We start from the raw sequence: 27,194 nt of genomic DNA on the forward strand, positions 1-27,194 counted from the left end.
GGAGAGGTCAGAGACACCTATGTTGGGATGTACCCTTGATCCCAATCCTGTCTGAAAAGTCTCTCCTCCTCCAGGCCTGGGGCTTTTGGTTTCACACTGGCCTGCCCTCTGCCTCTCTGATGCCCCAGGAAGCCAACTGTCTTCTCTGCTCCTGAGTAGCCCCTTGAGAGCAAAACAGAGTGCTTATAAAACAGAAGTCTAGACTTTTGCAATCCTGGGGATGGATAAATCTCAGCTATTTTTCTGCTGTGAAAGCTGAGAAGCACTGGCTGTTTCTTCTTTTTTTTCTAAAGGGGAATAAATTTATCTAGCCTTTTGGAAAGAATAGAGGATGGCAGGGAGTATCTTTAGTGTAGTGTGTAATTTCAGGTCTGCCACTGACTTGAGGTGTGACCTTGGGCAAAAGATTACCCCTGTCTAAGCCTTGCTGTCCTTTTCTGTAAGTGAGTATTAGATGAGGTGGTCTTTAGGGTCCCTCCTTTTCCCTAACATTCTTTGGCAATGAGCCGACTGCTGACAATCAGCATCTCTCCCCCATCTTCCACCTCTCTGTCTTGTTTCATTTCTCTTTCCCTCACTACTACATGCCTACCCTTCGCAGAAGCCATGGGTTTCAGCAATGAAGATAAATACTAAAGGCATAGAGACTCCCTTTTCGTTCTCTGGACAGATATACCCTGAACTCTCTCTGGGTGCACTGGTGGCTGCGTGATAAGAATTAGAAATTCAGGTTTTAATTCTGCTGAGTTCTAATTTCAGTTTTTAAGTTTATTTTGTTATTAAATGATACTATTGGCTACTATAATTCATTAAGCATATAATATGTGTCCTCGGCATCATATTAAGAGTTTTATATAAATTATCTCAAATAATTCTTATAACACCCCATGAAGTGGCTCTTGTTTTCCCTGTGAGCTATTGGGAGGGTTTGGGTGTGTGCTGGGATCTTAGACTGCCGAGAGAAACACATTGTGTTTTGAGTTTTCTGAGTAGTTAGAGATAGGGGGTGTACTGGACAGCCACAGCCAGAAATGAGGCTGGCCAAATGCAATGCTGTATTCCTACTGCCTCTCCCTTCACCCTTCCCTATCACCCCTCTCAGCCCTCTCTACTAGTTCCCACTCCCACAGATACACCTCCCTGAAGCCAAGGCCTCTGGCTAGTGCCTCTGTTCTATCTCCACGCAGGGATGACACAGCGAGCCCTGAGCCCAGGACCAGATCCTTTTGTGCCACATCCTACTGATGTGCCATGAATGCAAGGACAACGGGGTGGAGATTTATGACCCCTGGACATTTCCGCCTTGCTCACTCCACTCCCCAGCCCCAGTTCCAGCCGACTAACAGAGGCCGACTCAGCAGAATGGAGTTATAGGAGCAGTGGAGACTCCTTTTAGTTCCAGAATTGTCTCTCCTAGTTCCCTGCCTCCAGGCGTGGCTTCCTTTTTGTGGTCCGGTCTTAGCCTGTTTGCATGTCTTCCTCTACCCAATTCTGTCTCAGTTGCTGAATCCCACTGGTCTCAAGGGCTTGCTTCTGTAAATTCCGGGTCCATGTTGCAACCCTTGCAATGGACATAGGTCTTGGCCAGCTTTGCCTTATGGCATCTTCTCTGCCTCCCCAACTTTGCCCTTCTGGGCTCATCTGCTTTGATGACCCATTCACTGTCTGTGGTTGGGACAAGGCTGTTCTTTGCCAAAACGGCCTGAAACTGTAGTCCCATCACCCTGGCCTCTTGCTTTCTTTCTTCCAGCTCCTAGATGGATTCTAGGAAAACTCACTGCACTGTTATTCCCTCAATCTCAAGGCGTGGATGAAAATGTCTGTGATTCTGTGATGCTTCCCTGCCCTCATTTACTTCTGTGCTATCCGTGGACCTCATTTGAAAAATGGGCTTCAGTGGTTGTCATGAGCACTCTATAAAAGAATGTGTAAAGTGACCACCAGCATGGTGCCTGGCAGATGCAAACTGTTCTATCCAACCCTTCTCTCCTGCCTGCCTCCTGGTGGCTGCATCCGCATGCAGAGGCTGCCCCATCTGTGAATCACACTCCTGAGCATTTCTTCCCTGATCAGGACATGCGTTCGCATACCTCACTAAAATCCACCCATCCCTGGGCTGCCCTCCTCTGTGCCTCCCAAGGTGATCGGTGCCAATCTGACTTAGAGTGAGCTGTTGAAGAATCCACAGGCGGTCATGGTTAGTGAAGTCACCCCAGACTGGGGGTGAAAACTCCCTCATTCTGGTTCTGGTTCTGACACTGATAACAGGGATGTGACCTTGTGAAAGTCAGGGCTCTTCTCCAAACCACCATTTTTCCACGTGTGAAGTGAAGGAGTTGGGTTAGTCAACCTTTGCCGTTTATTCAGCTCTGGCCACTCAGCTTGCTTCTCAGAGACAGATGGGCTGTGTGTGACCCTGAGAGTCCACTGTTCTCTCTCAGGGCGTGTGAAGGCAGGGGCTGCACCATGCCCTTTGGTCATCTCCCGGATGGCACACATTCCTCAAGAACCAGCGGATTTGCCGGAAAGCTTTCCATCCCTGATTTCTGCTCCCGACAATGTCTCCTCCAGTGTTGTGTCTGCTCCCCTAAGTGCTTTATTTATCCCCCGTTCCCTCCCTTTCTGGGGAAAAACTTAATTGCCCAGCTGCCTTAATAACAGTCTTACACAGCGCATTCCTCAGGTTAATTATCTATGTAAGCCAAACAGCTGTCATTTTTATCTCTTGGAAACAAGCTGAGGAACAGTAGCCAGTTGGAAGTCCCTCCTCTCTAATAAGCGCAGGCGCACATGCATGTATGTGCACCCTTATCCCCCTCCCCGCTGACACACACACTCCAACGACCACTGCCTTTCTTTGTTTGACAGTTGTCTGTTTTCTTGATTTTCAGGAAGGCTAATGCGTAGGCAGAGGATGTGTTCGTATATGTACTATGATCCCTGTACTCAACCCACAAGGGATTTTGAGTCTGCCTCTGACCAAAATATCTGCTTTTTTTTTTTTTTTGGGAGACGGAGTCTTGCTCTGTCACCCAGGCTGGAGTACAGTGGCATGATCTCGGCTCACTGCAACCTCCGCTTCCCACGTTCGAGTGATTCTCCTGCCTCAGCTTCCCAAGTAGCTGAGATTACAGACATGTGCCACCATGCCCGGTTAAGTTTTGTATTTTTAGTAGAGACAGGGTTTCACCATGTTGGCCAGGCGGGTCTTGAACTCCTGACCTCAAGAGATCCGCCCACCTTGGCCTCCCAAAGTTCTGGGATTATAGGTGTGAGCCACTGCCCCCGTCCCAAAATATCTGCTTTTTTGGTTCCCAGAAGCTCTAAGCAGGTCTAAAGTTTCCAGAGCTCTACATTGGGAGTTTACTGTTTTGGATGAAGCATTACTGAGTTCCTTATTTAAAACACAGACGACCTTGAGAAAAGCACCATATCAATCTATGACCCTACCATTCATCCCTCAGCAAGAGTATGTTTATCAGAAGCTTAGATGTGACTTTTGCAAAGGGACCCACGAGACCCAGAATGAGTCTTGTTTTGAGGGGATAGAAGAAAATGGAAAGGGACATTGCAGGGAAAAATTGCTATCAGAGAGAAGCAAAACTTGGGTTGGTGGAATGTGAGATTCTTGGGTCCTAATTGTTATGGGCTAAGGGGTAGGGCTTGTGGGGTTAAAAGCAGAGAGGAGAAATGTGAAATGGGAAGGCCCGAAGACAAACCTGGATGGCCTCACAACTTTGCGAGCCTGGCTTCTCACTCCATTGCTTGTGGGGTCCAGGCCCGCGGAAGCCTCTGGGAACTATCTTGCAGACCTACCTTGCTTCTTTTCCTGGCCTACCCCCTGCCTGTGTGGCCCTATGAGGGGCTGTAGCCATTGCCACTGGCAGGACCTGTAGAGGTCCCCAGCACACTAGCCAACTTTCTGCACTCAGGACCAGGGGACATCCCTCTTTCTGGAGATGTCTGTGCTGGAGTTGAGGTTGCCTTTCCAGCAGGGTGGAGTGAAGCAGAAGAAGGGAGTTTCCTGAAAACCAACTCTGAAATTGTCAGTGGTTGCCAAGTGATTGTTACGTTCCTTGAATCAGAACAGCACCAGTATGCTAGGGAGGGGGAAAAAAACAAACAAAAAAAACAGCACAGGTACTTTTGGAGTCAGACAGGTGGGATAAGAATCTGTGCTTCATCCCTTGCTAACTTTATGGGCTTGGACACATTTCTTAACTTATCACTTTCCTAATCTGCAAAATGGGGATACCTACCATTTGTAAATGTAGTATAGCTACCTCAGAGATTTTGGAAGGATGGAGTAAGATAATATATGTACACTGCTCAGGAGTGAGGCTGGTGCAGTGTAATTTTTGAGTGTGTAGCATATATCATCTCTATAATCAGCTTCAGAGAGTGATTTCTGAATTTAGTTAGGATAGAAATAACAGCTGTACTGAGTTAAGGCTTTGGTCAAAATTTCACTTCGTGATAAGGAAAAAGACGAAGTTGAACGTATCTCACATACGGCTGTCCTCCTACCCAGCGCCTGCAGTAGGTGCTGACTTTTGATCTTCATTGCCCATGTGCATTGACATAGAAATGCTGAGGCTTTTGAACTGCAGTGGGTTCTAATGGAGGCCTGGCTGACCATAGGCCTCGAGGATCCCCTTCTCCCTGTCCATATTGCTGGAAAAAGTGTTTCTCCAGGATAGCATCTGGTGCATGTCTTGTTTTTCTCTTGCTTTCTTTGTCTACTTGCTGAGAGTGCCTTTAACTTCTGGGCTGATGTGCTAGAGCAGGGAAGAATTCTAATAGCATGTTAGAACAAGATGGAGCTTTATTATCTCATTCAACCCTTGCATTTCACCAACAAGAATGTGGAAGTGGAGGAAATGTATTTTCTTGAAGGCAGCTAGATTTTTTTTTTTTTTTTTTTTTTTTTTTTTTTTTTGCTTTTGGGCCTGGCTGGTGGCCATGACCCGACCGTAGCTTCTTAGATGAACTCAGACAGCCCTCTGGCTTCCTCATGGGAGGGAGCTGGGCCATGCATAATCAGAGCCTGTTTTCCTATTTTCCCCCAGAATTAGCTCTGTATTTTGCGAAGGCTCAGAGTTTTTACTTGTGTGTGTCCTCCTTTTCCACCCATCTCCACCATGATTCAGGCCCCTGCTGGCTCTTGCCCTCTTGCTCCTTTGCCCTCCCCTGACTCTCTGGGAGGGTTCATCTTCCAGCCAGACTGCTGAGCTTCTAGAAAGCTCTAGGATAAGTGAGAAGGCCTAGCCTTTCCAGCTGGAGAGCAAGCAGGAGCCAAACTGGCTGGAGGCCTGACAGGCTGAATTGATAATAGTACTGTGTCTCTGAGGTAATGCAGCCAGGAGAATGCCAGTCAAATGACCCCAGAGAGGGAGGCAGCTGCAGCAGAGAGCTGCCATCGCTGGGAGAGATGGGGGCACATCACATATGAGAGAGGAAGCGCCTCACACTGAGAATCACACATGCACACGATGCTTACAAATGTGTGCACCCTACATATAAGCATACAAGAATAAAGCAGAAAGGGAAACTGAGGCCCAGAGGGAAAGGATAAATTAGCAGCTTGTCTTCATGTGGGCTTCTGCCATAAACTGCTCCATTTCAGGCTTCTGTCCTGCTAGCTCGTTGACAGGCAGAGCTACTTAAAATACCTGTCTCGCCTGTTGGCTTAGCTTGTCTCCGAGGATTGAGGTAAATTCCTCCTTTGGCTATGTTACTGTGATAAGCAGCACATAGTTTGTAAGCCTATGATGCCATCTGATCCCGCCATCAGTGCCTGCACACGTGGACAGAAGGAGAAGAAGGCATGGGGGCCCCAGATTATCCCCGTGAAGACTGAGGGAGGAGCAGGGCAATAAACCCTGGTCATTTTTAGTTGGTTTTGTTTTATAATACTATTTGCTCTCCTGAATATAAAAGTTAATATGTATCCAAGGTATAAAAGTTTAAACAAGCTGGGTGCAAGTGGCTCACACCTGTAATCTCAGCACTTTGGGAGGCTGGGGTGGGTGGATCATTTGAGGTCAGGAGTTCGAGACCAGCCTGGCCAACATGGTGAAATCCCATCTCTACTAAAAATACAAAAATTAGCTGGGCATAGTGGCATGTTCCTGTAATCCTAGCTACTCGGGAGGCTGAGGCGGGAGAATCGCTTGAGCCTGGGAGGCAGAGGGTTGCAGTGAGCAGAGATAGCGGCACTGCACTCCAGAGTCTGGGTGAGAGAGTGAGACCCTGTCTCAAAAAACAAACAAAAAAGCTTAAACATAATAAAAAATAACAGAGAAGGAAAAAAAGTTACCTATGATTCCACTACCCAGAGATATCAGGTTGAACTGTATTCAGTTGCCATTTTTGTAGGTCAAAATGGGTGAATATCAGCAACTTCATGTTTTCACTTAATATATTGGTGTATTTCCTTCCAAATACTTTACATTCCTTTAAATGGAAGTATATACATATATATTCACACACACACATATATTTGAGATTATAATGTATATGCAAGTGTATGCCCAGCTTTTTTTCATAAAACATAATATAATCATTTCTCCATGCAATTAAAATTTTTTCTCTAAACAGTGTTTTTAATAGTTACATAATATCCTGTCGTTTGGGAGTATCAAGGGCATTTCCGCAGTCTCCAGCTCCTTGTCCCATGGCCCAGGGAAAGAAAGAGCCTTGTTTCTGGCACTCTCTTGACCAGGGAAGGGCTGGACCAACTCCCAGCAGAGCTGAGGAGAAAGCTCTGGTGACAGGCGGCCGGAAGGCAGCTGGCCCTTGTCTCTCCTCAGGACATGTGCTGAGTGCAGACAGAGGACGAGAGTGGAAAAGTTTGTCCCTGAGAGGCTGGGAAGAGTATAAAGAAGGGCATGCTAACTGCCAGGGACCAAAATAGGGGTCTGGAGGGGAGTCAGGCTCTAGCAAGGGCCTTCTCTTGCCCAGAAAGGATTATTTTAAGTGCTCAGGTATTTCAGCCAGCGACAGGTCTCCAGTTTCTGTGGTAACTGAGCTGAGTCAGCCGGAGAAGCCCCGTTTCTTCCCAAAGAGCTCTCTCTGCCTTAGCCTTCCCTGTGATAAGTTTCAAGGTCGGACCAAGCCCTTCTTGAGGCTCGCTGCATGAGACAGAGCCTGCTACCCTTTAGCATACTTCCCCACATCTTTGCCACTCAGCTAGTTTCGAGTGGAAGTGAGAGGATGAAAGAAGGGAGAAAGAGAGAGGAGAGGGACCCTTTCTGATGCTGACGTTGGAGATCAGTCAATAGCAAAGTCGTGTTGCCTCTTTGTGCCTCAGCATTCTCCTCTGTAAATGGGGCTGATACTACTTACCATGTAGGGTTATTGTGAGATTTAAGTAGGTTATTGCATTGAAACTACCAAGGACTCCTCTGCACATGGTTGTACTCCATCACTTACTATTGATGCTTTATTACCTACTCACTCTCCCACCCCTCCTTTCAAACTCCCTGAGTGCAGGAAGGGAGTGCCTAATAATAATGCTATTGCCTTTACTGAAAATTTGCTATTCATTTATTCAAGAAGTATTTAGTGAGGGCCTATTATGTGCTAGGTATTTTTCTAAGCACTGGGAATACAGCAGTGAAGGAATGCAAATTCTTGCCCTCATGGAGTATACATTCTAGAAGAGGGAGGCAGACAATATACAAATAAATAAATAGTAAATATACAATGTGTCAAGTGGAGATATGTACTATGAAAAAATATAACAGGGCAAGGGAATGCACAGTGAGTGGTGGGAGGTGGGGCAATGGGTGCTACTTTATTTTATTTTATTACTTTTTTTTTTTTTCGAGACAGAGTCTCGCTCTGTCACCTAGGCTGGAGCGCAGTGACACGATCTCGGCTCACTGCAACCTCTGCCTCCCAGGTTCAAGCGATTCTCTTGCCTCAGCCTACCGAGTAGCTGGGACTACAGGCCTGCCACCATGCCCAGCTAATTTTTGTATTTTTAGTAGAGACAGGGTTTCACCATATTGGCCAGGCTGGTCTCGAACTCCTGACCTCGTGATCTGCCCACCTTGGCCTCCCAAAGTGCTGGGATTACAGGCGTGAGCCACCACACCCCACCAATGGGTACTACTTTATAAAGGGCTTATGTGCCAGCTGTTATTTGAGCCTTAAACACCCAAAGAATGAATGTCTAATAAAGCATTTTTGGACATGCCAAGGGCACCTCCAAGCACTAGGAAGGGTGGTAGTTCTCTTCATTTGCAGACTGGGTGAGAGCTGGAAAGTGGAGTGGGAAGCAGAGGCCCAGGGAACCAAGACACCTGGCTCCCGTCTTTGCTCTCTCCTGTTGCAGGCTGTGCCGGCTTTGGAGAGGGAAGATGGGTTTTGCGCAGGGAGGTTCTATCACTCAAGGCATAGGCCCCACATATCCACTCAGACTCTTTGGGTCAGTTCTTTGTTTTGGTGAGTGGAGGCTTAGAGGAAAGCAGCGGTACAGGGTGTGTGGAGGGACAGATTTCCCTACCCAGAAGGACCCGCAGGTCCAGGAGGTTCTTGTCCAAGCCTTGCATCTATTTGTGGGTAAATCTGGAGCCCTCTGGACAGTATGGTTTAAGCTGCACACAGGGTTTGGGATCATGGCTACTCAGAGAAAACAGATTTTATGTGTGTTATATGGGGGAGCTGGGAAAAGGTCATGTTATCTGTGTGTGTGTGTGTGTGCGCGTGCACATGCGTGTGTGCGTGTGTGTGTATGTGTATATGTATGCACATAGGCACAAGCTAAAAGAACAAGGGACACGTCGCCTCTCTGGCCATGCTCTTTTTCTTAGTGGTCCTTACTCTGCCATGAAACCTATGGGGTTCAGTTCTGGCTCCTGACTCATTCCAAGAGATAAGCATAGGCCAGCTTACTGGGGACCTCCCCAGTGAGGCCGGTTGCTCTACTGTAGGTAGGGAATACCGAACCTGAGAAAGATCCTCAAGCCCCAGATGTCACTGCTGGAAGGCCTTAGAGATCATTTGAATGTCACTAGAATTTTGGCTCCCTGAGGGCAGGACCTTTGTTTTGTTCCCTATTATAACTCCAGAGCCCAAGTAGAGTCTGGCACATGGTATATGCTAAATAAGCATTTGTTGGGTAAATGAAAAGCTCTAGCTCAATCCCCACTTAATTTATGGAGGAGAAAGTTAAGCCTAGGAAGTAGAGGTGACAGAGCTAGGACTGTAACTCCACATTTCCTTGTCCTCTTTTGGAGTCTCCTCTCTCTGATCCTTAAAACCCCAGAATTTCCCGGGCTGCCAAGGATTGAATGAGGTAAGCTATAAAACTTTCCAGCCTGTGCCTAGTATGTAGTAGATGCTCAGAATTAATGTGAATTTCTCCCCCCGCCCTTTTTTTTTTTTTTTTTTTTTTTTGGCCTTGGCACTTTTCTCAAGTTTCTCTGCAAGGCAATATCATATACTCAAGTATTTTTTCCCACCTTGTACCTCTTCTCCATTCACACATCTATTCACTATTCACTTGCTATGTGTTAGGAGGGGCACAAAGGAATTAAAAGATGACCAATTAAAAGATGACCAATAGCCCTGTTTTAAGAGATTAATCCTTCAAGTGTATTAATAAAATTAGTGATTCATAAGGGCAGGATTTCCACAGAGGAGATATGCTGGGATCTCAGGACTCAAGGGGGAATTCTATCAGGACCCCACCTCTGAGTGTCTGCTATCTCCCTCTCCCACAGTGGCAGATGAAATGCTGCAAGTGTGACTCCAGGCAGCCTCACAACTACTACAGTCACCGAGTAGAGAATGTGGCTTCATCCTCTGGCCCCATGCGCTGGTGGCAGTCACAGAATGGTGAGCATTTGCCATCTACGGGAACTCAAACTGTACAGCCTCCACAGGATGAGGTGGATGGCATGTGCCCTATAACCCTTTGGGTTTCCCGGGCATTTCTTATGGTGGTGTGACATGGGTGATTGACAAGAAGAACCTTTCTGCCTCATATTTGGGGTCTGTTGGATGTTATGGTAGAAGAATTTATTGGAGGTGAAAGAAAGGGTGTGAGGAGAGAGGAATGTCTTTATTTCCCTCCACTCAGTCTCAGTGGGTGGGCTTGCAGAATTAAGCTTTGGGAAAAAGTCTGTGTGGAACAGACGAGTTGGAGCCCTCCAAAGTATTGAAGACATCAGGTGATGGTGGGAAGGAAACTTAGCCAAAAACAGATAGGATCTTGAATAGATAACATAAGCAGAAACATACCACTCCCCACTCCTCTCCAAGAGGGAGTTTGGAAAATCAAGGTTAGAGACTTTCTGACTTCCTAGAGCTAGTCTAGTCCAGGGCTTCCTTCAGGGCTGGGGAAGTGGACAGTCTCTGGCTGACAGTTTCTACTTTTTGTCCTTCCAGATGTGAACCCTGTCTCTCTACAGCTGGACCTGGACAGGAGATTCCAGCTTCAGGAAGTCATGATGGAGTTCCAGGTATGCCTCCTGGGGGTGGCAGTCAATAGGAGAGGGGCTCCTGGGCCATGTGGACGTGGAGCCATGGAGGAGCACAGTGTCCTTGTCTCTCTGGGCTGGGGCAACACTCACCATGAGCCTATATCATGGTGACAGCAGAGGACTCGCTCCTGGGCAAAAAGTGGCACCTCCGGGCTCCCTGTCTTGGCCGTGCAGTGGTTGCATATCTTCTTCCTCTCTCATTCTCCACCCTCGACCCATCTAATTAATTCAGCTCTGCCAAGTACCAATACTACTAGGCCCGGTTGCTTGTTGTACAGTTGTGTATTCTTGGTATACTCTGTTTTAATAACTTTGCATATTAGATTGAGTTTAACAAGCAGCCAAGAACTTGCCTATCCAACTAACTGATGGATATTCCTTTGGAGCAGCTCTCTTGGTGGGCAATCTACTCATTCTGCACCATTACTTCTCAAAGCACTTTCAGATTCTGCCTTTAGAATAGCCTTCTAGATACTTCTTTTGGATGAAACATTTTCATTTAATTGCCATAGGTCAATTTTTTCTTTTCAGAGATGATTTGGTTTTATTCTTTCTACAGAAATAGTCAGATATTCAATGATCAAATTTGGTTAATAAGATTAAATAATTAGGAAAGGAGATATAATTTTTAGGAGTTAAAATGAGCTTGGAATAAAAAGTAATAGGACCTAATTTCTTACATGACTGAAGAAGTTGGCTGTAAGAGCCTCGCCCCATCTAAAGGTCAAAAATATTTTGAGAAATGCCAGCATTGTTTGAATAAATGCCCAGTCACTAAAGTTGGCAACTTTGAAGGGCAGCATATTCATTTGATGGACAGTGTTAAATAGTCTCCTCACTTTATCATCACTCACCTGCTCATTTATTTGTCAATTATTTGTGAGCACTTATTGAACACTGATTACACGTTAGGCTTGGTGTCGGATATTAGGGATATAAAGATGAATACAACTAAATCACAGTCTTCAAGCTGCTTTCACCATAGCTGGGGAAGTCAGTAGTGAGAGAGTGCAATGTGTGCTCTGATGTTGGTAAGAAGGGGTGCTGGGAGCCCAGAACGGGGCTCTCGCGTGGTTCTATCTTGGGAGGGCTTGTAGGGAGTGCACCCAGGGGAAGATGAACTTTCATAGACCAGTAATGGCCCGGTGAAGGGCAATGTTTATTCCAAGAAAACAGAACCATATGCACAAAGGCCGGGAGGCAGGCGGCAAGAAGGTGAGGTATATGATTGGGGTTGGGGGCAAGGGAATGCACACAGGGTCTGGAGGTTAAAATGTGCTTGGTGGCAAGAGGCGGGGACGTGGAGGGCTGAAGACTGCTGCGAGATGAGTTTCCAGCTATACCCAGGGGAAGGGGAGCAGACTGAAGATTCACCATTCGTTCAACAAATATGTGCTAAACACTGATGTGCTAGGTGTTGGGGGTCCACCTGTGAACCACAGACAGTAGGCGCTACAGCCTGGTTTACTGAGTCTCAACCAGGGGCACTATTTTGCCCTCCCCTCTCCCCCAGGGGATATCTGACAATTTCTGGAGACATTTTTGGTTGTCATAAGTACGGGTATGTAATGATAACTGGTGGGTGGAAGTCAGGGATGCTGTTCACCCGGCTACAGTGCACAGGACAGCTCCTAGGACTAAGATTTCTCCAAATCAATACTTTAACAGTGAGAATGGTTGAGAAATCCTGGTCTCACAGGAAAACAATAAAAAGCAAGAAACCAACAAGTAAATAATTGGAAATCGTGGTGACATTTCTGAAGGAAACAAGATGCTGAAATAGAAAATAATGGGGCAGGGTGGGGTGGGCCGGACGTGAGCAGGAGGATGCACTTCAGTCAGGTATCAAAAGATCTGTACCAGGAAATGACCTTTAAGCTGAGAACAAAAGATGGGAGGGAACCCACCAGTGGGAGGAGCATTCCAAGCAGAAAGACTGGACAAAGGCTCTGAGGAGGGACTGAGCTTGGTTTAGGGCTTGAAGAGAGGAGGTGGCCTGAGAGGAGGCAGGGCCCAGGGAGCCTGGGACCTCTTCACTCATGGTTAGAAGTTCAGATTTCGTTCCAGAATAGTATTGGAGGATTTTTAGCAGAGGATTGACAAGGCCTATTTTATGGTTTAAGAAGATGACCAGCCTGGCCAACACGGCAAAACCCTGTCTCTGCTAAAAATATGATTAGCTGGGTGCGGTGGCTCACACCTGTAATCTCAGCACTTTGGGAGGCCGAGGCGGGTGGATCACTTGAGGTCAAGAGTTCAAGACCAGCCTGGCCAACATGGTGAAACCCCATTTCTACTAAAAATACAAAAATTAGCAGGGCATGGTGGTGTGCGCCTATAATTCCAGCTACTCAGGAGGCTGAGACATGAGAATCGCTGGAACCTGGGAGGTGGAGGTTGCAGTGAGCCGAGATTGTACCACTGCACCCCAGCCTGAGTGACGGAGTGAGGCTCTGTCTCAAAACAAACAAACAAACAAACAAACAAACAAACAAACAAACAAAACCAGAAGATATGACTGGGTAAGAGTGAACGTGGGGAGAGGGGAAATCAGATGAAACTTACTAGGGAGATCAGGCAGGAGGGGACCCTGAAGCTGGAGAGACAGGCCTGGGCCTGGTTCAGTATCTGCTTTGGAGGCTGAGTTTATAGACATGCAGTTCCAGGAAGTTGTTCAAGCTGGGAGCTGTCAGCATAAAGACCACATTTAAAGCCACCCAAAATGGATGGAATCATTTTGTAGGAAGGAGCAGGGACTCAATATGTCATGCTAAGGTGCTCAGATTATATCATGAGATCAATGCAGAGTGATTGAAGCTCTCACAGATCAGATAATCAGCCAGGAAGAGCTCTCTGGTGAGTGGGGAACGTGGCTTGGAGGGCCAGGACAGAGGAGGCTGGACATGAGTTCCAGGAGAGAGACAGACAGAGAGAGAGAGAGAGAGAGAGAGAGAATAAAAAATGGTCAACTGTGGGAAGTGTAGGAGCAGGGGAATGTCTAGCCTGGAAGCCTGGCTAGGGATCACTCCTGGAAGGCAGATCCTGGGAGAAACTTCTGTGGCCTGTGGTATGCCAGGAGGTTTGGACCCGAATGCTCCTGAGCCCACTTGCTCCCGCTGGGCCCCCTTTCTCCCCAGTTCACTGGAGGAGCCTGTCTCTCTGCTTTGTGTCTCCATGGGGCACAGCCCCAGCGCCTCCCCTCTGCACACTGCCCCTGTCTCCGCAGGGGCCAATGCCCGCCGGCATGCTGATTGAGCGCTCCTCAGACTTCGGTAAGACCTGGCGAGTGTACCAGTACCTGGCTGCCGACTGCACCTCCACCTTCCCTCGGGTCCGCCAGGGTCGGCCTCAGAGCTGGCAGGATGTTCGGTGCCAGTCCCTGCCCCAGAGGCCTAATGCACGCCTAAATGGGGGGAAGGTAGGTAGAGGGAATCCTGAAAAGTAGGCCTGGGGAGAAGTCCCTGATGTCCCACTGTTCACACAGCCACACGGACTCTTGAGAAGGGACGGAAACACCCTCACCAGCTCCCCTTACTGACTTTCCTGAATTTCCCCCCAGTAATGACCCCTGTGGCCACCCTTGAAACATTTGCTGCTTATCCTCTTTGCTGAGGAGGGATATTTCAGCAACAGCTTGGGGCCACCACATAACTCACCCCTGCTTTCTCACTCACCCCTGCCCTCTTCCACAGCCCCCTCCCCCGTGACTCATTGGCTCATCCCTCTAGTGGGAAGATGAAATCGACCCTACTTTTGTGTGAGGACTTTGGGATGGCTAGTTAGATGCAAGTGAGCAAATTACACAAATTTCATTTCACCTTGGTAGGGTTTAATGCAAAAATAAACATTTTCAGTTTAATCTATCCATCTAACCCAGTCTTAGCCCTTGGAGGGAATTCTGGTATAACCCAGAGCCCAAATTCTCCTGAGCTTAAACCCTGAGCTAGAAATAAGAACCTGCCTGAAGAAACACTCAGAATGTTTCTCCCTAAGTCCTCCCAACGTGGGTCAAATTCTTTCATAACTGCTTTTCTCCATCCCCTGGCAGAGGAGGCTGTAGTTTCTCTTCTCCTTTCCCTGGCTGAGACACAGGTGAGCCCTCAGAGCTGCTCTCATGTGGACCAACGCTCAGAGTGGGGCCCTCTATGCAGGCCATGCAACTCTTCCTTTGGGTTTAGCAGTTCCTCCTTGGTTATACCCTTACCCAAATCTATATTAACCACATTCTTCACACACCAGATAAGAACGCAGGACTTTTTCCTAATTTGTGGAGGGCTGATGTGAAAACTCTTCCTGAGATATGTAGATGATGAGTGGGTTTTATTTTTTTTTTTAATAAATCAAAAGCATAGTTGAAATTGGGATTTTCCAGAGTGCTGTGGTCACCTACATTCACGCATCCTTGGGTTTTAGATTTCTCACTCATCCTGAGTCATCAGAAAATTAGTATCTCCTAAACCCTCATAAGTAGATGATATATCTTACCATACTTTTTGACCCAGGAAACTCAGGAAATTCTTAGGATACTTATATTTTCAACTGGGGGGTGGGTGGGTACACACACACACACACACACACACACACACACACACACACACACACACACACACACACACACACACACACACACACACACACACATTTAGGGCCCAGTGATCATCTTTCTCTCCCATAGCAGATGACAAGCCTCATAGCCATGGTCTGTCTCAGGTTCCAGGTAACAAGGACTTCAAGTATGAGGCATATAATGGAAAGGAAGGTTTCTTCTGAACTCGGGGCACACTATTTGTCTCTTCTTCAGCGCTTCTCTTTCCCTTCCCTCTGTAGGTCCAACTTAACCTTATGGATTTAGCATCTGGGATTCCAGCAACTCAAAGTCAAAAAATTCAAGGTCAGTGTGGCTACTCCTCTTTTCCATGGAACTATGGGTGGGAAAGGAAACAGAGTTGGAGCCCAGGTCATGGAAATTTCCTGGTCTTTCATGTTTTTGTCAACGTGGTTGGGGATTTAATACTTGCCCTGCTTGCCCCATAGGGATATTGTCTGTGGGATGCTGTGGGATGTTTGAGGACTGGAGAGGATGACCCATGGTATCACATATGAAGGAGACTCTATGTGCCTCTAACTTCCTTTATTTTCCATTCTCCAACCCCTCCCTCCTTGCTGTTTGGCCCTCTCAGAGCTGGGGGAGATCACAAACTTGAGAGTCAATTTCACCAGGCTGGCCCCTGTGCCCCAAAGGGGCTACCACCCTCCCAGCGCCTACTATGCTGTGTCCCAGCTCCGTCTGCAGGGGAGCTGCTTCTGTCATGGCCATGCTGATCGCTGCGCACCCAAGCCTGGGGCCTCTGCAGGCCCCTCCACCGCTGTGCAGGTAATAGCCTAGGGTGGGAAGGGGAGAGGAAGGAGGCAGGACCAGGGCAGACTACAGACATTCTTGGGGCTCCTGTAAAGCAGGAAAGGCAGTAAATCTAAGACTTGGGTATTTAATACTTCAGCAGCAACAACAAAAAATCTAAGTGGTTTTCGTTCCAAAAATCAGAATCATTTAGTACTTCTTTAGATCTGCTTCCTAATTTGAGATGATTTTCATTTCATTTACATAAGTGTGGAAATTGGGAGGGAGTTTAAAGCAATGATTCTCAACCCTCGTTATGCATTATAATTTCACTGAGAGCTAAAAATGTTGCCCAGCCCTCCACCCTAAGATATTCTAATTCTATGATTGGTTTTTAAAGCTCCCAGGTGACTCGAATGTACTGCCAGGTCTGAGAGCCACTGGTTTAGGGATTTTAAAGTCTCATCTAGTGGTGAGATATGGGGCAGGGTGAGAGACCAATGTTTAGTACAGATGCTAAGTCTACCCTAGACCAGGCGGATTGGCTTCAGCAGGGATGGGAGTTGAGAAGTTCCAGTTTAACAAGCCCTCCCCTCCCAAGGGATTTTGCTGTGAACCCAAACTTGAGAACCACAGGTAGAGAAGAGAGAACCTTGAGCAAAGAAGCAGAGGGACCCAACATGGGAACGTGACAGCTGTCCCAGTGATGGGGGACAGGAGGAAATCATGTAAGATGGCCTGGGCAGGAAATAGAGGTGGCACAAGCCTCAGCTGGCATTCTTCTTTCCACTTCTGGGCCAACTTCTGCCCCAGGCTGCAGAGGTGTGCAGAGGGAGGCCAGCTCAGGGAGTGTGTCATCTGTCAGGGCCCATGAGACATACTCCTAGAACCCAAGGCTGAGTGATACGGAGGGAATACAACATGCTATGACATGACGAGGTAGGAGGGAGCCGCCCAGCCCTGGTGGTCCTCAAATCTGGCCGTGCAGTGGAATCAGCACTTTTAAAAGGTGCCACTGCCTGGGCCTCATCCCTGCGATTCAGACTGAATTGGGTCTGGACCTTGACATTTTAAAAAATGCTCCCCAGGTGACACTGAGGTACAGCCAGTGTTGAGATCTATGGAATTAGAGGGACCAGGGAGGCCTTATGAGAGAGGTGCCATTCTAGCTGGAGCCTAGCTGGGAGGATTTTGTGAATGAATACAGAGAGAAGAGAATTCTAGGCAGAAGAAAAACCATTGCTAAAGGCCAAAAGGTGGAGAAAGTAGGGCTTGCAAGGCCGGGGCGGTGGCTCACGCTTGTAATCCCAGCACTTTGGGAGGCCGAGATGGGTGGATCACGAGGTCAGGAGATCGAGACCACGGTGAAAACCTGTCTCTACTAAAAAATACAAAAAATTAGCCAGGCGTGGTGGTGGGCACCTGTAGTCCCAGCTACTCGGAGAGGCTGAGGCAGGAGAATGGCGTGAACCTGGGAGGCGGAGCTTGCAGTGAGCCGAGATTGCGCCACTGCACTCCAGCCTGGGTGACAGAGCGAGACTCTATTTCAAAAAAAAAAAAAAAAAAAAAAGAAAGTAGGGCTTGCAGAGGGAGCAGCTAGAAGTTCAGCTTGCTATGCTGTCAGCAGGGCATGGGAGCTGAGAATGCAGCTAACATGATATAGGTCCTTGAATGCCAAGCTGAAGGTGTTGGGCTTAATTTGGAAGGCAATTAGCACACAATAGCTGTTCTATTTTTATACCTTAATGAGTCTAGTGACAGTTCATCACAATAGTTCCATTAGCCAAACAACTGTAGTCATATATTGTTGGAATAGAAATCTCCAGAGGGCCCCACCAGCTTCTGGATCCCACAGTTTGCCAAGGGTGTCTGAGCACCTTCCAAGCGCTGCCTCTGACTGGGTGTCAAGGAGGTGTCCAAGTGCAAGCAGCGAGCTTGCAAAAACCTCACCAGGGGAGTAGCGCGGGCACACACACGTACACACACACGTGTGCTCATATGTGCAGAACAATGGCAGACAGTTTCACAGGAGCTGGGTGAAGTCTGCAGCATTCAGAGGAAGCGTCCTGGAAGGGTTGGGATCTGAGCCAGATCCTGAGTGGTGCACAGAGGGTCAGAGGGGAGCGGGCAGGTCCATCCCTGGGGCCCTTCTTTGTTGATTACTCCTGATGGCTGATGGTCCCCCTCCCAGGTCCACGATGTCTGTGTCTGCCAGCACAACACTGCCGGCCCAAATTGTGAACGCTGTGCACCCTTCTACAACAACCAGCCCTGGAGACCTGCAGAGGGCCAGGACGTCCATGAATGCCAAAGTAGGAGCTTTGGATCACCCCTACCCTGTAGGGTCTGGGTCGAGTGCTGGCCCCTCTAGGACTCAATGATCTCACCTGGGATGCAGGGGGATCCAGTCTTTCTTATGTGAATCTAAACTGAATTGCATTGTTACAATTCAAGCTCTCCTGGCTCTGTGAGGATGGAGACAGTATTTGGGTGACATCCTCCCACTGTCCCCTGCCTCCTCCTCAGCCAGGCCTGGAGGGACCATGACTTGGCCGATGCTTCTGATTCCGTGTGACTTTCATGGTATCCCCAGAGCCTGCTTCTTCTGGCCTCTCCAGTTGCTTTTCCCTGTTTAGGACATATCTGGTTTTTCTATTGTCATTTTTCCTACTTCAAATGGCTCCCTAGAATCAGGGCCTTTGTTTACATAAATGAGGAAGACAGAAATTCTCATCCCGGAGACAGGCAGTGACCCAGGAGGAGAGCAGTGTTGGCAGTGGGAGGGTTGGGGATAGAGCATTCAAAGGGCTCTTTCTTTGGCCCAACATGGCCACTGTTCTTGGGTTTATTCCAACAGTAGGAATCAGGAAGGCTGAGTTCTTATTCTCCTCTGCTTTTTTATTGGTCATGTAACCTTAAATAAGTTATACCAACCTCCCTTGGCCTCAGTTTCCCCACTTCCCTGCCTTGATCATCTTGCAGAATTGTTACAGATGCCAATGAGCTTTTGTGGAGCATGCTCTGTAGATAGCAAAGGTGTGGGTCAGATGTCAGCCCTGGGACTCTCTTTTTCCAGGGTGCGACTGCAATGGGCACTCAGAGACATGTCACTTTGACCCCGCTGTGTTTGCCGCCAGCCAGGGGGCATATGGAGGTGTGTGTGACAATTGCCGGGACCACACCGAAGGCAAGAACTGTGAGCGGTGTCAGCTGCACTATTTCCGGAACCGGCGCCCGGGAGTTTCCATTCAGGAGACCTGCATCCGTGAGTAGAGGCTCCGGAGACCCAGCGTGTCATTTGTCTGTTACTCCCCATCTCCTCTGGGTACAACAGAGTACATGTTCCTGGGTACACCAAGGCCCTCAGGGAGCATGAAAACGTGGCTGTGAGTCAGGATTTGTGGGAGATTATTTTAATTTAGCTGAGTATTACTTAGCAAGTCACTTAACCTCTCTGGACCATCAATCAGACAATCAATCAAGAGATGGGCTTTATTTGGGGCATAGGGAAGAAAAAAGTAAACATAAGATACAGTTTCTGCCATCAGGGAACACACACACTGCTTGGCAATATAAACTATTCACACCTGAAGAAGAGGGATGAAAGCACCTTTTCCATATGTATATGATCGCCTTTACCATGTTGTAATGAGGTTTGTGATTTAATTTTCTATTTCTCCCAACATTGAGAACTCCTCCATGGCAAGGATTATTTCTCACAACCTCTAGCCCTAGCACACTGACTGGAAAATCACTGAAGCTCAGGGAGTGTCTGTGAATGTAATGGGAGGCAACAGGCAGAGGCAGCTTAACATGCCCACAAGAGCCAGCGACTTCATATAGGAGAGGGCTGCCTGGACTGAAGCAATCGGATTCGGGCAGGTTTAGTCAGAAAAGACTTTCTGGATGAAGGGGTCTTACATTTTGAAAGGTCTGAAAGAAGTCAGGGAGTGGGGGTTGGGGAAAGCTGAGTCACTTTCTGTTGATGTTTGTTTCTGGGAAGAGTGAGACAGAACTGAGTTTGATCCCTGTTTTTTGCATGAACTTGTAATGAGAACTTAAATAAGTTATTTGACATATCTGAGCCTCAGTTTCCTCCTCTGTACAATGAGAATAATAATCTCCAGGATTATCAATGAAGATTACATGAGGCAACATGTGAGAGCTCCCAGTTCAGTGGTTGGCACAGAATAGTTGCTCAGTAAGTAATGACAACAAAACCCCTTCTATAGTACTTAGCATGTGCCAAATATGCTCCCCCTGCTTTATGTTTACTCATTTCTTTCCTTCTCTCTCTCTCTCTTTTTTTTTTTTTTTTTTTGTGGAGATGGAGTTTCGCTCTTGTTGCCCAGGCTGGAGTGCAATGGCGCCATCTCAACTCACTGCAACCTCCGCCTCCCAGGTTCAAGTGATTCTTCTGCCTCAGCCTCCTGGTAGCTGGGATTACAGGCATGCGCCACCGTGCCTGGCTGATTTTGTATTTTTAGTAGAGACAGGGTTTCACCATGTTGGTCAGGTTGGTCTCAAACTCCTGACTTCAGGTAATTCACCTGCCTTGGCCTCCCAAAGTGCTGGGATTACAGGCATGAGCCACCGCGCCCGGCCGTTTACTCATTTATTTCTCATAAGAAGCCTATGAAGGCTGTATCATTATTTTTATTTTACAGACAAGGAAATTGAGGCACAGAGGGATTAAGTAACTTGACTAAGGCTGTGAAATTGAAATCCAGTGGTGGAACAAGGATTTGAACCAGGCAGCCTGGCTCCTGGAATCTGCTCTGAACTCCACTTTTCTTTGTTCCTACTGCGGTGGCTGCTGTTGTCTTTCAGCCTGCGAGTGTGATCCGGATGGGGCAGTGCCAGGGGCTCCCTGTGACCCAGTGACCGGGCAGTGTGTATGCAAGGAGCATGTGCAGGGAGAGCGCTGTGACCTATGCAAGCCGGGCTTCACGGGACTCACCTACGCCAACCCGCAGGGCTGCCACCGTGAGTAGGGGGCTTGGCCCAGCATGACGTGGGGTGGGCTGCATGAGGCCACCAGATCCACGGCTTGCCCTGCTCACTGTGCTCTCTTCAGAGGAAATCCCACTGCAGGGTAGACAGAGGGGGTGTGCCCAGGCCTTTACCAGGAGTCCAGACTTCTTGCCCTCTTACCCAGCGCCAGCTGCTGTGCCACTGGCCTCCAGCAGGTGGCAGCACAGGTCCGAGTTGGAAGGTGGGACTGAGTCGGCCAGATGGAGGGTGGGCGGGCAGGCGGCTGAGCTGCCAGGTGGCTGGAACTGGTGGGACAGCGCAGGGGTCCTGTGAGTCAGCCATGTCATCTGCAGGGAAGGGCCCTGCCCAGTTTTCTTCCCAGGTGGGGCCCCTCCCTGGATGTGTGTCCTCTGGGGGTGAGTTTTTCATGGAGCGTCTGCCTGAGCTCAGCGCGGCTCTCCTCCTGCAGGCTGTGACTGCAACATCTTGGGGTCCCGGAGGGACATGCCGTGTGACGAGGAGAGTGGGCGCTGCCTTTGTCTGCCCAACGTGGTGGGTCCCAAATGTGACCAGTGTGCTCCCTACCACTGGAAGCTGGCCAGTGGCCAGGGCTGTGAACCATGTTCCTGCGACCCGCACAGCTCCCTCAGCCCACAGTGCAACCAGGTACGAAGTGAGGGTGGTCCGGGGGCCCCTCAGTGGGAGAGGGGTCCTGAGCACCAGCCTCTCTGCTGCCCCTCCATGCTGCCCTTCTAGGCCTCTCCCCTGTCAGACTGGGCATCTTCTGTCCCCATTCTCATTTGGGGAAGTCATCAGATGTCCCTCCCTCTGTGGCTCTTGGCTGTCGGTAATACCATATGCACCACACCTTCTGAAGGGCCTACGCTGGGCCTTGACTTCAAGGCTCATCTCTGAGTGGGAACCCTTGTTTTGTGGGCACAGCAGCTCTGGAGGTGGCCATGAGCCCTGGATTCTACCTGTGGACCAGGAATCTAGGACACAGTCCCTAACACCAGGGTAAGGCAGAGGCTGTGAGGCAGGGTCCACTGACGGTGCTCTCCCCACGCAGTTCACAGGGCAGTGCCCCTGTCGGGAAGGCTTTGGTGGCCTGACGTGCAGCGCTGCAGCCATCCGCCAGTGTCCAGACCGGACCTATGGAGACGCGGCCACAGGATGCCGAGGTGCATGCTCAAAGCCTGGGGGACGCTGAGGCTGTGGGGGCCGAGCATGCGAGTGGGCACATGGTGGGGGCGTGTAGGTCTGCAGCAGGGCAGGACGTCCTGTACTGATGCACGTGGTGTGGGCCTGGGCAGCCCTGTGAGTGCGCACACTCCGGCCTGTTGGCATGGCCTCCAAGCCCCTGAGGCAGGCCTATGCCCTGCTGTTCCTGCGTCCCCAGGACATGCCAGTTGCTTTGCTTCCCACTTCCCTGAGAGAGAGAGAGCATTTCCCAGAAGCCATCTCCAGGGCAGCAGCAAGGAGGGGAGGCTGTTTCTTCCCTCTTCATAGATGGAGGAAGTGAGTCCTGAAGGGGAAAGGGTGTCGTTTCCCAGGGAGGCAGTTTGACGTTACCATAGGAGCACAGGCCTTGGAGTGTGCAGACCAGATTCTGGTCCCAGCTCTGCCCCTGCCTCACTGAGTGACTTTGAGGGAGCTGCTTCCCGTCTTTAGACTCGGTTTCCTCCTTTGAGGAAGAGGCATGCTGTACTTAACCTCTCTGTCCCTCAGGTGCCTCATATAGAAAAAGTGGGGAAACAAGAGGGCTAATTCCCAGAGTGGTGTGAAGATCAAATGAGTTAATGTGTGTGTGTGACTTTAAGTGGTGCCTGGCGCATGGTAGGTGCTAAGTAAGTGTTTGCTTTCACTGCAGCTGTTACCATGGTTTTTATTCTGGCTGTGACTTCTGTTATTCTAAGTCATGTAGAAAGAGCCTCAGGTCAGACCTCCTCTTCAGGGCTCTCCCTGACAGCTGCTTCTGTCTCCCTGACCCCTGTCTCTGACTGTCATTTTTCTTGGCCCTAGCCTGTGACTGTGATTTCCGGGGAACAGAGGGCCCGGGCTGCGACAAGGCATCGGGCCGCTGCCTCTGCCGCCCTGGCCTGACCGGGCCCCGCTGTGACCAGTGCCAGCGAGGCTACTGCAACCGCTACCCGGTGTGTGTGGCCTGCCACCCTTGCTTCCAGACCTATGATGCGGACCTGCGGGAGCAGGCCCTGCGCCTTGGTAGCCTCCGCAATGCCACAACCAGCCTGTGGTCAGGGCCAAGGCTGGAGGACCGTGGCCTGGCCTCCCGGGTCCTAGATGCGAAGAGTAAGATGGAGCAGATCCGAGCAGTTCTCAGCAGCGCCGCAGTCACAGAGCAGGAGGTGGCTCAGGTGGCCAGTGCCATCCTCTCCCTCAGGTAATTCCCCTTCCCTGCCAAGCATTTGGAAGAATTATGCTCCAGGGGTTCCTGTACCGGCACACTGGTCCTTCCTTACATTTGTACAGCACATTACAGTTTAAAGGCATTTTCAGGGTGCTCTCTCTTTCAACCATTACAACAGTCCTGTGAGGTTGGTGTGGTTTTGCAGATGAGAAACCAGGCACAGAGAGGTGATGTGACAGAGCCACATGACCACCGAAGGGCAGAGCTGGGACTCAGAACACAGTCCAGGAGCCCAAGCCCAGCGTTCTTTGAAGTGCCCAGTGCTGCCTGTGGGAGAGTCAGCCCTGGATTAGTCACCCTGGCGGGGGGCATCCGAGAGGCAGGGGCTCTAAAAATAACTTGCGTGTGGCTTTGGAATGGAAGTGGTCCCGTCCACACCCCCATCCCACCAGCAGAGGTGCCTTCTTAGTGAGGTTCAGTTCTGGAAGCTTCTATAATTAGTTTGCATTCCCTGAGCACTGGCTTTCTGACTGTACACAGAGCCATCCAGGTGTGTGAGTGGCGGGGAGGGAAAAGGCAGCCTGAGAAGAATGAAAATGGAGGCTCTGTGACTCATGATGTGCTAGAGCTTATGGCTGGGGGCCCCAGGAGAGGAACTCAAGCGAATATTGAAAACCAACCTTCTTTCCTTTCCTTTCCTTTCCTTCCTTCCTTCCTTCCTTCCTTCCTTCCTTCCTTCCTTCCTTCGTTCCTTCCTTCCTTCGTTCCTCTCTCCCTTTCTCTCTTTCTTTCTTTCTCTTTACATAATTTTAGAGCATCTATTATGAACCAAGCATTGTACAAGGCATCGGGGATATTGAAATTAGTATGACATAGTCTTTGCACTCAAGAAGCTCGCACTGGGGAGGATGATGTGTAAATAGTAAACTATAATGTGACGCATGTTATAATGTGTCATGGCAGGCTTCACAGAGGTGCCTTCCTACCTAAGTCTCAGATTCAGGCAGTCAGTCCACCAGGTTCAGTAGGTTGGAAACACAGGCATGGAGGGGCATTCCATGGAAGGGCGTTCTGTGCCTGATCAAAGCCTGGAGGTGGAGAAGGTGAGGCTTGGAGGAGGGAGCTGGTGGTTGGGTTGGTGGAACTGCAAAGGGCACAGGGAGAGAGGACTCTCCAAGATCTCAGTGGCTAAGGGCCTGGGAGGTAGACTCTCTGCCTCCTTCAGGGAGGATGACCAGCTGGCAGCAGTGATGGGGTCTGGAGCTGAGTGGGAGGTGTGGACTGTGGAAGAGATTTTGGAGCTGCAGCTGTACAGGTGGTAGCTGAAGCCAGCCCGTAGAGAGTGAAGGAGGAGGGCATCAGGGCATTGCTCCTCATGGAAGCCAGAAGCTGGAAGAGGGGGAGGAGAATTGGGAATGTTGGGTCATGGAAGTCAAGGGAGGAGAGTTTTGTGGCTCCACCTGCGCATGGACAGAGAAAGGTTGTGCTGGCCGCCAAGCCTCTGTCCAGCAGAACCCCCTTAGCCTGCGGATTCTCTGTTCTGTTGCCTTTGCCCAAGGTCTCTGTTTGTTCTGACTCAGTAGCAGTTGCTCTAAGGGCATGGCTGCTCTGGGGATGCAAAAGTGCCTCCTATATTTTAGTGTAAGCTCCTCTCCCTTCTAAGGCGAACTCTCCAGGGCCTGCAGCCGGATCTGCCCCTAGAGGAGGAGACGTTGTCCCTTCCGAGAGACCTGGAGAGTCTGGACAGAACCTTCAATGGTCTCCTCACTATGTATCAGAGGAAGAGGGAGCAGTTTGAAAAAATAAGCAGTGCTGATCCTTCAGGTGAGGAGAGGGGCACCCGGATAACCCCAGGCATGGGCACTGCTGTGGTGGGCATGCCACCCCCTCTCCCTCCTGCTCCTCCTCCATCTCCATTCCCCACGCTTTTCGCCACAGGAGCCTTCCGGATGCTGACCACAGCCTACGAGCAGTCAGCCCAGGCTGCTCAGCAGGTCTCTGACAGCTCGCGCCTCTTGGACCAGCTGAGGGACAGTCGGAGAGAGGCAGAGAGGCTGGTGCGGCAGGCAGGAGGAGGAGGCGGCACCGGCAGCCCCAAGCTTGTGGCCCTGAGGCTGGAGATGTCTTCGTTGCCTGACCTGACACCCACCTTCAACAAGGTGACTTGGGGCATGTCCCACTTCCTGGAGCCCACAGCCCAGCTTGTCACACACCAACTGCTGCCACCTGTTTCCCATTAGGGCAGACCTGCCCCTGTGAGAACCCCACTCCCCCAGCCATCCCGACCTTTATGCCGCTCACTGTGAGCTCAGCGGTTGCCAAGGAAACCAGTTTCTGGTCCTTGGTTGTCATGGAGATGTCTGGCTGTTGGTTTCCCAGGTGTGGGGTGGGATTGGTTATTGAGGGGCTTTAGGTAGCCTCTTTAACATCCCCATCTCTCCACAGCTCTGTGGCAACTCCAGGCAGATGGCTTGCACCCCAGTATCATGCCCTGGTGAGCTGTGTCCCCAAGACAATGGCACAGCCTGTGGCTCCCACTGCAAGGGTGTCCTTCCCAGGGCCGGTGGGGCCTTCTTGATGGCAGGGCAGGTGGCTGAGCAGCTGCGGGGCTTCAATGCCCAGCTCCAGCAGACCAGGCAGATGGTAAGTGTGGCCGAGGCGGGGTGGGCACAGGTAGGAGGAGGCAGACAGGATAGATCCCCCGAGCAAGTCAGAGTTCCCATTTTACACTAAAGTCCAGAGATTTTCGGTGACCTGCTTAAGGTGCCACAGCAAGTGCAAGATAGTTTTTTTTCTCTTTTACTAGACATCCACATATAAACTGGGTTGGTTACAAATGCTTCCTAGGTAGGTCTTGGCATAGAGGATGATCCACAGAATCATGGGGCTGCTGAGAGGTTCCTTTGGGGCCTTACCCCTTCTGACCTAGAGTGTGTGTCAACAGATTAGGGCAGCTGAGGAATCTGCCTCACAGATTCAATCCAATGCCCAGCGCTTGGAGACCCAGGTGAGCGCCAGCCGCTCCCAGATGGAGGAAGATGTCAGACGCATGCGGCTCCTAATCCAGCAGGTCCGGGATTTCCTAACAGGTGAGCCCGGTCTCCACCCCCACCTTGGCTGCTGTTTCAGTCCTGCCTGTCCCCCATTCCCATGTTCAGTGCATCAGCCAGTCCCATGCCTGCAACATCCAGGCCTCCACCTCTCCTTGGCACCATGGCCATGACCTTGTCGTTCTCCCGTCTGCCCTTCCCACCCACTCCACTCCCTCGTGACCCATTCTCATTCTCAACACAACAGCTGAAATATCTCTTTTAAAATGCATAAGTCAGATCACATCTCACTCCTGCTTAAAATCCTTCAGTGGCTTCACCTTGTTCTTGGAATGAGCTCTCAACTCCTATAGTGGCTACAGAGCCTGGCCTCTGTCCATCTCTTGGGAGTGACCTTGGGCTCCTGTCTGCTTTGTTCACTGACTGTCCTTGAACATGTTAGGCTCTTGCCTGCTTCAGGGATGTTTATTTGCTCTTTGTCTGCCTGGAATCCTCTTTCCAGGGCTGCTGCTTCTTGTCCTCTGGGTCATCTCCCCAGAGAGGTGTTTCCTGACCATCCGATCTGGTTGTCCCCCATCATCTTACCTTCCTTGCTCTACTCACCCTCATTCAGTTGTCGACAAGTGGATTGTCGCTTCGCTAGAATAGGGACTCCAGGAGGGCAAGGATGGTTGTCTCTCTTGTTGACCACTGTGTCACCTGCACCTAACATAAGGCCAGACACAGAAAGACATCTGACATTGGTGGCATGAATAAATGAACCAGACACCCTTCCTCACCGCCCTGGGGAGTGAGGAAGGGCTGTACAATGGAAAGATCCCTAAATAGGACGCGGGAGACTCGTGTGACATTGGGCAGGCTGCTTTTCTCTTTGCCTCATCTTTCGCTTCTATAAATGGGGACGGTAGTATTTCACAAGTTTATTCTGAGGATCAAATAACTGACGTAAAATGTGTTTTGAAAAAGGAAAA

At 49.7% G+C, this 27,194-nt stretch overlaps 1 protein-coding gene across 2 annotated transcripts in view; it reads left to right on the top strand.

The window, feature by feature from the left end:
- The window catches only part of LAMB3 (laminin subunit beta 3), a 92,118-nt gene that overhangs the window by 52,442 nt on the left and 12,482 nt on the right, over positions 1-27,194 (top strand). For both annotated transcript variants that reach the window (XR_004245026.2, XM_032136600.2), the window contains exons 6-20: positions 9,732-9,846; positions 10,399-10,472; positions 13,720-13,911; positions 15,321-15,384; positions 15,674-15,867; positions 18,023-18,143; positions 18,908-19,096; positions 20,662-20,817; positions 21,275-21,471; positions 21,875-21,986; positions 22,828-23,206; positions 24,837-24,997; positions 25,112-25,332; positions 25,619-25,816; positions 26,118-26,262. Coding sequence is in view for 1 of the 2 variants with exons in the window: in XM_032136600.2 (XP_031992491.1) it covers positions 9,732-9,846; positions 10,399-10,472; positions 13,720-13,911; positions 15,321-15,384; positions 15,674-15,867; positions 18,023-18,143; positions 18,908-19,096; positions 20,662-20,817; positions 21,275-21,471; positions 21,875-21,986; positions 22,828-23,206; positions 24,837-24,997; positions 25,112-25,332; positions 25,619-25,816; positions 26,118-26,262 (2,518 nt within the window). In the remaining variant the exon portion in view is untranslated. The remainder of the gene's footprint in view (positions 1-9,731; positions 9,847-10,398; positions 10,473-13,719; positions 13,912-15,320; positions 15,385-15,673; positions 15,868-18,022; positions 18,144-18,907; positions 19,097-20,661; positions 20,818-21,274; positions 21,472-21,874; positions 21,987-22,827; positions 23,207-24,836; positions 24,998-25,111; positions 25,333-25,618; positions 25,817-26,117; positions 26,263-27,194) is intronic.

This window comes from Hylobates moloch, unplaced genomic scaffold (assembly GCF_009828535.3).
Source record: "Hylobates moloch isolate HMO894 unplaced genomic scaffold, HMol_V3 SCAFFOLD_18, whole genome shotgun sequence".
NCBI classification, from domain to species: Eukaryota; Metazoa; Chordata; class Mammalia; order Primates; family Hylobatidae; genus Hylobates; species Hylobates moloch.